The sequence below is a fragment of the Mandrillus leucophaeus genome, unplaced genomic scaffold (genome assembly GCF_000951045.1).
Source record: "Mandrillus leucophaeus isolate KB7577 unplaced genomic scaffold, Mleu.le_1.0 Scaffold146, whole genome shotgun sequence".
Taxonomy (NCBI): domain Eukaryota; kingdom Metazoa; phylum Chordata; class Mammalia; order Primates; family Cercopithecidae; genus Mandrillus; species Mandrillus leucophaeus.
The window spans coordinates 1,909,374-1,922,437 of record NW_012101432.1 but is presented as its reverse complement, the minus strand read 5'-3'; the positions used below and the strand labels follow the sequence as shown (position 1 = coordinate 1,922,437).

The following is a 13,064-nucleotide window of genomic DNA, read 5'->3' as shown; positions in this document are numbered from 1 at the left end:
CTGGGTCTAAGGCTGCCATGATATCTGTAAATTATTTAACTCTGTCTGGTTGGGCTACAGTGACAAGGCAGCAGGTGGTGCCATGTGCAGTGGAGCTGAGAGGAAGTCCTCAATGCAAGATGCTTTGACCTCTTTGGTCAACCACCTCCCATGTCTAACTGAGCACAGAGAGAATGTGGGCTGACAAAACAAGAGAGGGGATACAGGAGGAGACAGTTCCAGGGTATGAGAAAGAAAAGGCATGAGAAAGTTGAATAATAGGGAGCCCCTATCTTTTGAACACGATCCTCACTATAAACAACACTCACAGCTTTACCAGTGAATACAACAAGCACACGTTTTCATGTTTTATTGTGCACAACGGGTGACAACTTCCTTGTGAGGCCAAGAGGTGGGCTGTCGTGCTAGCTTGACTATAGGCGCATGCCCCATTCTCTTCCTGCAGAGGGCTATGGATAAGCAGGGAAAAGAAAGCAGAGGCTGAATGCCCCTGGGTGGGAAGACAAGAACTTGGGTCCAGCCCCTCTGGGCCAGGTCAGATCAGAGAGACTCCATGGCATGGCATCATTTGACTTGAGGGTCCTTCAGACTCACCCTCAATCTGAATCCCTTCCCAGATGTAACCACTGCTAACAGTTTGGTTGAATTCTGCCAATACACTAGCAGATAGGGAGACGATTGTGTGTGTGTGTGTGTGTGTGTGTGTGTGTGTGTTTTCTATTGTTGGTCTTTTAGACTTGTGTGTTGAAAAAATAATTCTTACAGCAAAATAAGTCTGAGGGAAGAGGCACTTGGAGAGCCATCAGTAGTGCAGTTAAGAAGTAAGATGCCTGAACATGGGCAGGATATCGGGGAAGCAGAAGATATGAATAAGAGATTAAAGGGTAGAATGAAAAGATGTAGAGATGAATCTGCATCTGTTAATGAAAAAAGAAAGACATGGAGATATACTTGATATGGCATTGGAGGACAGAGAGTGGGTGGGGCCTGAAGACAGACAGGATGGCTGTGCTAACGGGATGAAGTCCGGCCGGAACCTTCCACACTTCATCTCCCAGGGGCATGAGCTGAGTAGTATTTTTGGACATAATGAAAAAGAGGCTGGGCACGGTGGCTCATGCCTATAATCCCAGCACTTTGGGAGGCTGAGGCCAGAGGATTACTACCTGAGGTCAGGAGTTAGAGACCAGCCTGGCTAACATGGTGAAATCCCATCTCTACTAAAACTATAAAAATTAGCTGGGTGTGGTAGTGCAAGCCTGTAATCCTAGCTACTCGAGAGGCTAAGGCATGAGAATTGCTTAAACCTGGGAGGCAGAGGTTGCAGTGAGCCGAGATCGTGCCACTAAACTCCAGCCTGGGTGACAGAGAGAGACTCTGTCTCAAAAAAACAAAAAAAAAACAAAAAAAAACCATGTGCATTCCAGCCTCCCAGAAACCCTCACTTTACTTAATTTGCATGCCCCAAATTCAGACTAATTTATGGCTCTTCTATCTATTCCTCACCCCAGGAACAATTGCTGTCCTTTGGGATCAATCACATAACTCCCAATCAATCTTCATCCTGCCCCTTGGATCTGCTCACGGATGGGATCAGAGGAAAGAGAGGCAGATGTGGAGAGATGCATCATCAGGAAGCAGGGGTGAGGAGGGGGGTGCCCTTGTGGCCCCTCCAGAGCAGGCACCAGTGGCCTGGGTGTGGGCATAGTGGCTTTGGCTTATCCCTGAGGCCAGGCTGAGCTGGTGGGAGTAGCCCCAAGCAGCTGAATGTTGGTTCAACAGCATTACCTGGAAAATCTGTCTTTGTTCGGGATCTCCGATTCCCACCGCTTTTTCCCATCAAACATCTCATCCCCTAAGGTGACAGAAATCTGTTCCCGATTCCGAACAAGTTGATAGCCAGGTGACACGTTGATCACTTCCTAGGCATCAAGGGAAAGTAGGATAAAATGGCAGACTTGGAGTGCTGAGATTTCTCCAAATCTTCTCCTATTGCCTCACTCACATCTTAAAAACAGGGACCTGGGACTCCAGAGCCCACGCCCTTCTGGGCCCTTCACCCATTGTAGCTCATCCTCACATCTCTGAGACTCAAACCTGACGCTTAGTAGGCTCCTGGGTGTCCCTAGGGGCCTCTCAAGCTCTGTGCCACACCAAGCCATTGATGCCCCTGCCCCCCCACTTGTGTTCACCCTTGTGGCTGGAGGTGGGCATGCGGCAACTGCTCAGGTTTTGGAATCACAGAGGCCTGAGTAAATCTTGGCTCTGCCACCAGACAATAGCCATCCAGCATCTCTGTGCCTCAGTTTTCTCATCAGAAAGTGGGGTTAATAACTCCTTCTCAAATGACTTTTGTGAGGGAAAAACAAAACAACATATGAGAAAATGACTAGGATCGTTGCAAACAAAATGTCATTTCCTCCTCCTTCTCCCATTAGATGCCAAGTCAGAAACCTGGGCAGGGCCTCCGCTGGCCTGGACCAGGGCAAGCCCTGGGGCTCTGAGAGCTGCACAGCACACGCTGCAGCCCCTTGAGCCCTGCTGTTGTCACCCCTTCATGTCTCTCTGAATCACCCTCCTCTCTCCACACCCCTGCCTGACAGCCCCAGGCCACCACCATCTTTCTCTTGGACTCTGGCTTCTCTGCCTTCACTCTTGCTCCCCAACAGTTCATCCTCTCCACCTAGAGGGCAATTATATTTTTGCTTGTACATTTTTTCCCTAACCATTAAAGGACTGCATGGTATTTAAAAACAAACAAACAAACAAAAAAAAAAACTAGATAAACACAGAATACAGTAAAATGTATCAATTATATCCCACCAGAGACTGCTTCTTCTGAAATGTAACTCTTACTTGGTCCTGTGCCTGTGTCAGACCAGTAAAGGCTCCCAGACACCAGAAGGGTCAGGCCCACATTCCCGGGTAGGCACCAAGATCCTTAGAGTTTGGTTCCCATCACCTTCTCTAGTGCCCTCCCGCCCCTGCTCCCCTGAGGGGTCCCGGCTGCCTCTCCCCAGCATTCGTGACTTCCCAAGGTCAGCAGAGGGCTTCCTGCATCTGGGCATGAGCTGTTCACTGGCCTGGATTAGCTGTCATGTCCGGTTTCCCTGGGACACTCTGTTTGCCTTGTGCAAGCAGGAGAGAGTGGCAATTAAATGCCCACTCTGGAATCTGGCTGAGCTGAGTTCAAGTCGTGGTTCTTCCACTTACCTGCCATGCACAATATGCAATAATAACAGCACCTCCTCCCAGGATCTTTGTGAAGATTCAACAAGGTAAGTATAAAAATGTAAAAGGCCCACGCTTGCACATGGTAGGCGCTCAATACATTTTAGTCCCACCGCCCTCTTCCTGCCTTTACTCACATAAAATGATTTATTGCTCTCTTCTTGCCTTGCTGCATGGATTTTCTTTCTGCAAGAGAAAGACATGCTCAGAAAGCAACCAGACAGCAAAGAGAAGTTCAAAGCTTAGGAGCTGAACCCTGAGGCCGCCACCATCTGACTTCTGCTGTCTGACCTGAGCTTCTTAGGGGATCCCTAGGATAGTTGGGGAACTCACTGAAGCCGGGCTCCTGAGGGCCCCAAAGTGGGAGCGCTCATGTAAAGGTCCTGCCCAAGGAGGCAAAAGAGTTGTCCTATGATGTTGGGGCAACTTCTGTTTCGGAGGAGCATAAACCAGCTAGAGGGACCCTTACATATTCTCCCTGAGTCAAGGCTCTGTGAGTCAGGTGACACCCCTCGCCACCCGCTTACACACACACACGGGCACACACACACTCAGTTCAGGGAACTGTAAGGAACTCTCTTTATTGGAGAATGAAACATTCTATATAAACAAACGTGCCAGATAATGAAATGAATCCCATTAAGATACAAACGTTGAAGTTAAACTTGTTTTTCATTCAAATCTTTATATATACTATATAAAAAATGAATACCATATATGTGTATATGTTCACAGTGACCTTTCCCTCCATCTCCAAAGCCAGCAGCAATTGCATCGCTCTGACCTCTGCTTCTGTTGTCACAGCTCCTTCTCTGACTCTGACACTCTGACCTCCTCTTTCACGTACAAAGAAGGACCTTTGTGATTACATGGGGTCTGGGATAATCCAGGATAATCTCTCCAACTCAAGGTCAGCTGATTAGCAACCTTAATTCCATCTGCAGCCTTAATTCCTCTTTGGCAAGTAACAACATATTTGCAGTCTCTGGGTGTTAGGGTGTAGACGTCCTTGGGAGGGGGTCACTGTCCTGCCCACCACACCCATCACCTCGTTATCTGCTTTGAGCTCATCTCCCACCACTCCCTGCTCACTTGCTCCGCTCATGCCACACTGGCCTCTGCCTTCCTGGAAGAGGTCAGACATGCCAAGCAAGTTCCCACCCCAGGACCTTTGGACTTGCTGGTCCCTCTGCCAAGAGTGCTTGCCCCAGGCATCATCAAGGCTCCTTCTGTCCCCTTTACACAGGGACTCGCCCGACCTCCCTACAAAAAGTATCCCCACCCTCACAGCCCCTCCCACTTTGCCTGCATTGTTTTTCTATGTAGCACCTGCCAACCTCAGATGTAATAACTAGTTTATGGTCCTCTTCCCCTCCCTCACTAGAAGATAAGTGCCAGGAGAGTGGAGACTTTATTGTGTTTCTGGCTGTTTTCCCAGCACCTGAAACAGTGCCTAATAAATAATAGGTGTTCAATAAATATTTTCCAAAAATTAATGGAATACAAAGATTCATACAAAGACCTAAAACTAAGATACATTTCTAAGCTTGTAAAATGTGAGTAAAAATTTTAATTTGTGATTAAAACCAAGATGCAACCCACAGAAAATCTTAGACACAGGAAAGTAATCAGCTAAAGAGTGGGTCACCACCCTAAATGCATGGGAGGGTCAAGGCTCTGTGACAACAGGGCGTATCAAGCTTTGGGCTCGAGGGCAGAAAAGAGCTATTGAGGGCACCCCTGTGGAGAGCAGCTGATACAGTGACTTTGAATCAAATGATGCAATGACTTTGGAAGCTGTGGATGCAGAGGACCCCAAAATCTACATGTAGGATCTGAGGTTTGCGAGAAATCAAGGTGGATTCTGGCAATTCTCTAACATCCCTGGCATCAATTAGTTCAAGTCAGGCCAGGTGGGAGGGAGATTATTTTATTCACATGCCTTAAACCATTTCTGCCTCACGGACATACAAATACTTAAGGCCAGGAGCAGTGGCTCATGACTATAATCCCAGCAATTTGAAGGTCGAGGAGGGCTGATCACTTAAGGTCAGGAGTTCAAGACCAGCCTGGCCAACACAGTGAAACCCCATTGTTACCACAAATACAAAAATTACCTGGGCATGGTGATGGGTGCCTGTGATCCCAGCTACTCAGGAGGCTAAGGCAGGAGAATCGTTTGAACCAGGGAGGTAGAGGTTGGATTGAGCCAAGATGGCACCACTGTGGTCCAGCCTGGGTGACACAGCAAGACTCCATCTCAAACAAACAAACTGCTGGGAGCAGTGGCTCACGCCTGTAATCCCAATACTTTGGGAGGCTGAGGCGGGTGGATCGCTTGAGTTCAGGAGTTCAAGACCACCCTAGGCAGCGTGGTGAAACCCCGTCTCTATTAAAATACAAAAAAGTAGCTGGGCGTGGTGACTCGCACACCTGTAGTCCCAGCTAGTCGAGACACTGAGGCAGGAGAATCTCTTGAGACTGGGAAGTGGAGGTTGCAGTGAGCCACTGAGGTTGCGCCACTGCACTCCAGCCTGGGCAACAGAGTGAGACTCCATCTCAAAAATAGAAAACAAAACAAAACAATACTTACTTTGGGGAAACAACAGGTTTTGTTGGTTGGAGGTAATTGTGATTTTTTGGAGCTGGTAGAAGAGGAGTTAGCCTGAAAGTGAAAAACAATAATTAAAACAAAAAAGTTGGAAATTCGGAAACCCTTTTTAACACTCCCAGATTAAGTACATCCTTATAGTGACCCAAAATTGGAATGCATGATCTGACAGCTGGAATCTTTAAAATCTGAGGCCTTTAAAACTCAGGCCCAAGGCCCTGGCAGTTGTTCACTGTCCCAGGAAGAGTTTGTCCCCCAGTTCCCAAAGCTCTTTATCCCACATGGAGGGGGCAGCTGCCATCAAGGCCCTTTGGTTGGAAGCCGTACTTTGCCTTTGCACCAACACTGAGACTTCCTCATTTAAAATGGCACAAACCCCAGGCAGGGCTGGCAAGATGGGGGTGCAGCCAACCAGCTGGCAGGGAAGCTGGAGAAAGCAAGGCTTTCTGGCCCACCTGGGATTTTGCTGCCACACTTGCTGTTTTAGAAATCTTGTGAAAGAAATGAGGCTACAAATGGATCCCAAGGTCCCTGTGCCTACCCCATCCCAGATAATTCTTACTTGGACCTCCCTGTGGAGTTCTTGTGTGGTAGTTGAGGGGTCTTGATTAGCTTCCGTGGTCCCAAGTTCCAGGGGTCCCAGCAGGTGCAATAGATGAGAGGGTTGGGGTACATGGCCAAAGGTCAGCGGCAGTCTTGGCTGCTAGATCAGGAGGCTCTTGCTGAAATCGAAAAACAACAGCAGAAAGTTAAACCATTTAGAATCAAAGCAAAAATACAGACAAATTGGGAAGAACCCAGGGAGGACCCAAAGAACAATGGTAGACTCCAGAAGCTGTTGATCTGGTGCAGGGTCTTGGCTATAGGTTAACAGCTCATCCCTTTCTACTCAGTAGACTTGACTTGAAAGCAATTTAAACTTTGCCATAACTGGCCAGGCACGGTGGCTCATGCCTGTAATCCCAGCACTTTGGGGGGCCGAGGTGGATGGATCACTTGAGGTCAGGAGTTTGAGACCAGCCTGGCCAACATGGTGAAACCCCGTCTCTACTAATAATACAAAAATTAGCTGGGCATGGTGGTACACACCTGTAATCCCAGCTACTAAGGAGGCTGAGGTGGGAGGATTGCTTGAACCTGGGAGGCAGAGGTTGCAGTGAGCCAAGACTGTGCCACTGCACTCCAGCCCGGGTGGAGAGTAAGACTTCCTCGCAAAAAATAAGATAAAAATAAAATAAAACAAAAATAAAATAAAATAAAATAAAATAAAATAAAATAAAATAAAATAAAATAAAATTTGCCATAACTGAGTCCTTGCTGTGAGCCAGGTAAAACCGCTCAATTATTGTTATGCTGATACTACAGATGAGGCTACTGAGACTCAGAGAAGTCACAGTGGCAGGAAGTTGCAGAGCTGGAAACAAACACAAATCTCCTTGACTCCCAAGCTCCTTCCTTTCCAGCAGGCCACGCCAGTTCTCACTGAAGGGAAGAGAAATTCCCACAGCAAGTTCGGCACAGAACTTCCTGGAAAATCAGTTCTGCTGCCTGAGCCACAATGCAACTGAATCTCCTCGTTTCTCATTCCTGGTCACCTCTTTGAATTACAGAGTGGAAACTCCTTCCCTGGCTCCATGAAAACAAAACTCCTATTATGAGAGTCTTGATGAAAGACAACTATCAGATAAACATGGTGGCTTGACCATACTGGCTTATCTTTCTTTTCCAGAGTCCAACTAAAATTAGAGTACAGCATTAAAAGAGATTTAATTCCGTAAGAGCAAGAAAATGGGAGAGTAGAGAAGATTGCACAAGGGATGTCCCTACATGTTTGGCATCATAACTAGGGCTCTCACCATAGCTCGCTACAGCCTATGTGCCTGCAAAGACAGAGTATGAACAAGATGGAGCCAATTCACTCATCAGAGGTCCCAGAGGGTGCAGGACTTGGAACTGGTAGATTACCTGACGATATTGACAGGCAGCTGGTAGATCTGTAGGAGCACATGGTAGGATGAATACTGTCCCTTTCCCTACACCGCATGTCCTAATCTCTGGAAAGTGTGACTATGTTACCTTACATGGCAAAAGCAGCTGTGGTTAAATGAAAGATCTTGAGATACAGAGATTAACCTGAATTATCAGTCAGAGAAGATGTGATAATGGAGGAAGAGGTAGGAGTGATTGAGGAAAAGGTCTGGGAGCCAAGTAATTGGGGCAGCGTCTAGATGCTGGAAAAGGCAAGGAACAAAATTCCTCCCTGGAGCCTCCGGAAGGAATGCAGCTCTGCTGACCTCTTGATTTTAGCTCATTGAGACTCATTTTGGGCTTTGACTTTCAGAACTGTAAGATAATAAATTGGTGTTGTTTGAAGCCACTAAATTTGCGGTAACTTCGTTACAGAGCAATCAGAACCAGAGCATTTGGGAGTGTAGGTGCGGGATTGGCAATACAAACATAGAAACCTAAGAAAATAAAATGTGCAATTACTCCAAGCTAAAAAATATTGAACAACAAAGTAAACATAATCATAGTATGGCACACACTCATATGTATCAAATGTAAATACTTAACATTGACTTAGCCAAAAAGTGAATTGTGACTACACGGGAAGAATGAGCGGAATGGGGATGTGTAAGAGCCAAATCCTCATCTGATGTACCAGAAAGGAAAATTAACATATGGAGCACAGACAAATTATTTGCAAGTATGAGGTAAAATTCCAAAGAAATAGATAACAGAGTTGAAAATAATTGCCTCTAGGAGCACATTGAGAAGTAGAACTGAAAGGTTGGGGGTGGGGCAGAAATTGAGACTTTTCCTTAATGAATTTTTAACATTATTTGATTTTTAAAAGATGTCAGTGGATATTTCTTTTCTCTTTTCTTTTCTTCTTTTCTTTTTTCTTTTCAGAGTCTCGCTCTGTCACCCAGGCTGGAGTGCAGTGCTGCAATCTTGGCTCACTACAACCTCTGCTTCCTGGGTTCAAGTGATTCTCCTGCCTCAACCTCCTGTAGGTGGAGGCCTCCAGCCTCCTACAAGTGCCCACCAGTATGCCTGGCCAATTTTTGTATTTTTAGTAGAGACTGGGTTTTGCCATGTTGGCCAGGCTGATCTCGAACTCCTGGCCTCAAGTGATCCTCCTGCCTTGGCCTCCCAAGTGCTGGGATTACAGGCATGAGCCACTGTGCCTGGCCATGTCAGTGGATATTTCATTAGTAATAAAAACAAATGCCAAAAATGTTATAAGAATCAATAGCCCAACAGAAGCATTAAAATGATAACAGATTTAACTCAAATTTCTAAGTCTATGATTAGTTTTCAATATTATACTGGAATACATTTGCTTAAGAACCAGTCAAAAAAATGAAATCAACCTTTTTCTCCAACATGACTGATGCTTGAGAAATCCACTGATGGTGTCTAATGACCTTAAGAGCTAGAGAGGACCTTAAGGTTGGATCTGTTTTCCATATGAAGATACTAAAACTCAAAGAAATGAAGTGACTACTCACCCACTCGTAACTGCTCCTTTAACAGCACAAATCTTTAGAGCCTCGTGCTGTGAGTACTGTGCTAGATGCTGGCTGGATTTTGCCCTCAGGGAGCTTGCAGTCAGTAGAGGAGTCGGCAGAAAGAGAGCTAAGTGAGCAGTGGAGTGAAGGCAACAGACCTGGCCTTGGAATAAAGGCAGAGTGTGCAGGGGTTGGCTGGGTCAGAGGCCTGGGACTAGGGGATCTTCTGCAATAGATGTCAGGGCTAGAAAGGAGTCCAGGAGACTGGCTGAACAGCGAAGGCCTAAAGAGCAGGTGACAGGGCCGCCATTTATAACTGTCCACACTCCACTGTGTTTGGGGGCCTGTCAGGGCCAAGTCAAGGAGAGGAGGTCAGAGAAGCAGATGGGATTGAGTGCCCAGGTAGGAAGATGATGCTACAAGGGGCTAGAATTCAGGTGAGAGTCTGAAGGGAGGCTGCCACAGTAGCAAAAAAGAAGCTCTGCTTCTGCTTCGAACCTTCTATCTGCTTCCTGTAGGAAAGGGGCCAACCCTGAACTTAGGAGATTTAGCAGGAGTCCATGGGGCAGGAAGTGAGAGGTTAAGGCAGGCCCACTTCTAGCAACTGCCTTCTCTCTTCTTGAAGGCCAGGACTCCACCCTGGAGAGCTCTTTGTGCCTCAATACCTCCACTAAGCCTTGCGAAGTGGCTTGTCCACAATGGGCATTTGATGCATATTTCTTACCTGACTAGTAAACTTGATGGTTGTAATCAGCTCATCACGGTGGTTGGAGCCAGCTCAACAAAGAGGAAAAAGACAGTGCGGTGGCTCATGCCTGTAATTCCAGCACTTTGGGAGGCCAAGGCAAGCGGATCACTTGAGGCCAGGAGTTCAAGACCAGCCTAGCCAACATGGTGAAACCCTGTCTCTACTAAAAACACAAAAATTAGCCGGGTGTGGTGGCACACGCCTGTAATCCCAGCTACTCGGGAGGCTGAGGCAGGAGAATCACTTGAACCCATGAGGTGGAGGTTGCAGTGAGCCGAGATCTTGCCACTGCACTCCAGCCTGGGTGACAGAACAAGACTCTGTCTCAGTAAATAAATAAACAGAACAAAAAACAAAAACAAAGAGAAAAGAGATTCACAGATGAAACTGCCAAAATGTTGTAATCATCATTACCATATTATAAATAATATCAAACGTTTGCATTCAAAAGCCAGAAAGCAGAGGTAAATTGTATGGGTGATACAATCACTCAGTGGAGTTTTACATAGATTTTCAATGATCTTTGATGAATGTGTGGTTGTTTCCTTTTCTTCTTCCCCATGATAAATGATGTCTTGGTATCTATTCTTTTGCTCTTAAGAAAAAAAAAATGGCCTCACAGGTGTGGTGGCACATGTCTGTAATCCCAACACTTTGGGAGACTGAGGTGCGAGAGTCGCTTGAGGTTAGGAGCTTGAGACCTGCCTGGGCAACATATTGAGACTCTGTATCTACAAAAAATTTTAAAAATAGCTTAGTGTGGTGGAGTGTGCCTGTAGTCCCAGCTACTTGGCAGATGGCGTGGGAGGATCACTTAAGGCCAGGAGTTTGAGGTTGCAGTGAGCTATGATCACACCACTGCGTTTCAGCCTGGGTGACAGCACAAGACCCTGTCTCTAAAAAAATAAATAAATAAAATAAAAATAAAGGCCTTTCTCTTTGAACACCCATAGGAGTGATACTCAAAATATTTAACAACCAGTACGACAAGGCTCTTGAATAATCAACCAGGGTTGGAACAGGGTCCTGGGGGATCTCACTCCCACCTCCGTGCTGTGCATTAAGTCCTTAGCTGCTCAATCATGAGGTGGTCTGGGGGTGCCAGGGAGGAGTTGGGACAACCAAGGTGGCAAGGAGGACATGCAAGGGGCTTGGACAATGGTCATCTACCAATCAATATGGCAGTATTTTATTTATTATTATTATTATTATTATTTTGAGACAGAGTTTTGCTCTTGTTGCCTAGGCTGGAGTGCAATGGCAGGTTCTCGGCTCACTGCAACCTCTACCTCCGAGGTTCAAGGGATTCTCCTACCTCAGCTTCCCCAGTAGCTGGGATTACAGGCACCCGCCACCACGCCTGGCTAATTTTTGTATTTTTGTAAAGATAGGGTTTCACCATATTGGCCAGGCTGGTCTCAAACTCCTGACTTCAGGTGATCCACCCACCTCGGCCTCCCAAAGTGCTGGGATTACAGGTGTGAGCCACCATTCCCAGCCTATATGGCAGTATTTTAATATTTCAGTAGCTAAAATCAGTCCTTGACTTCTCATAGCTTCTTAAGTGGGAACCACTTCTAACAGATTTTGGGGGCATCCTTCCAGAAATGCATATAATCTTACAAGTCTTGCATATAGAACTTAACCTGTAGAGAAGCATAATAGATTTTTAAAAAATGATTTGCCTAAATGAGAGCATACTTTGCACATGATGTTGCATCTTGTTCTTTTTATGTAACAAGATATCTAGTAGATATTTCCACGTCATCACGGATAGATCTGCGTTTACAGTGGCTTGACATCGAATAGCTCTAATCATCGAGGGATGTGTGAGTGTGTGTAAGGATTCTTTCTCCCTCTTTTTTTCCTTTCTTGCACTTCTCCCTGATGATTTTACCTGAGGCTCGCCCTAACAATAGTCACCAGTGAGCCGGCAGAGGCTTCAGAGAAGTTACTGGTTAGTATTAATAATCAGTAGAAAAAATAATATAAAACATCTTTTCCAAAGAGCTTACCTTGGACTGCCCAAAGATCTGTTATTCTCATGTGGCCTGAGTCAAGCATCTTAAAGAAATCACAATGTTAGAGAGAAATGGTTCCCCATCAACACAGAATCAGAGTTTACTTTAGATCAAATCCAGAGGTTCCAGAACTCAAGACTTTAGTGGCCATTCCAAGTGGTTGAAATGCCGAAGCAGAAAATTCACAGTATATGTAGTGTGGGAAGACAGACTTCCAGTGAATCCAATCAAAGGCTTTTACAAAGGCTGGCCTGGCACAAACATAAATTTCCCTTCTAAAGACAAAACAGTTCACGTTTCTCAGTATTGCAATGAAATTAAACTAGAGGAGGAGGTCACCCCTCCATTCAGATTCCAGTGACTTGGGCCTGAGTTGTGAGGTTTGCCCTTGGGAGATGGCAGGCCAAAGTTTGTTTATATTGTTGCTATGGACACAGAACAATAGCTCCTCATTGGCTCAGGGCTCTTTTCTTCAGGAGAGAAGGTTGGGAGAAACAGCCAATTAAATTCTCCAATACCTAAATCAGTGACCACCCTCAACAGCAAAGAGTTCATACTTTTAACACTGGATTTCCACTTTCGTCATCAGCCATGGGACAAAAATGCTTAAGATATATCTTCAGAGGAAATAGAATTCAACAGCACTTTTAGGTTTCATTGGTCTGTGGCAATAGTTACCAGGCAGGATCTGTGATGGATTTTTAATTCCTCTGTCATCTACTCACAGAAACCTAAAACTCTAGACACATTTTTCCCTTGAGTTTAAGGCTTTGAAATCTGTGAAAGTAAAAATCCCCCAAGGCAGGGGGATTTTTCAGTCACAAGGTTTTCAGATTTTTTTTTTTTTTTAAATAAAGCTGCTTTTTCTTACTATAGAAAAAAGTACTTGCTTATTATAACCCAGTGGCTTTCATTTTAGTTTTACTGCCACTCACTAT

The 13,064-nt window shown here is 45.7% G+C and overlaps 1 protein-coding gene across 1 annotated transcript in view; it reads right to left on the bottom strand.

The window, feature by feature from the left end:
• Positions 1–12,555, bottom strand: part of ALS2CR12 (amyotrophic lateral sclerosis 2 (juvenile) chromosome region, candidate 12) — a 63,169-nt gene extending 50,614 nt beyond the window's left edge. Inside the window, exons 1-5 of the mRNA XM_011974499.1 lie at positions 12,121–12,555; positions 6,405–6,564; positions 5,825–5,896; positions 3,369–3,417; positions 1,789–1,922 (exon numbers count right to left, since the gene is read on the bottom strand). Of these exons, the coding sequence (XP_011829889.1) occupies positions 1,789–1,922; positions 3,369–3,417; positions 5,825–5,896; positions 6,405–6,517 (368 nt within the window). The 5' untranslated portion in view covers positions 6,518–6,564; positions 12,121–12,555. The remainder of the gene's footprint in view (positions 1–1,788; positions 1,923–3,368; positions 3,418–5,824; positions 5,897–6,404; positions 6,565–12,120) is intronic.
• Between the last annotated feature and the right edge of the window lie 509 nt (positions 12,556–13,064).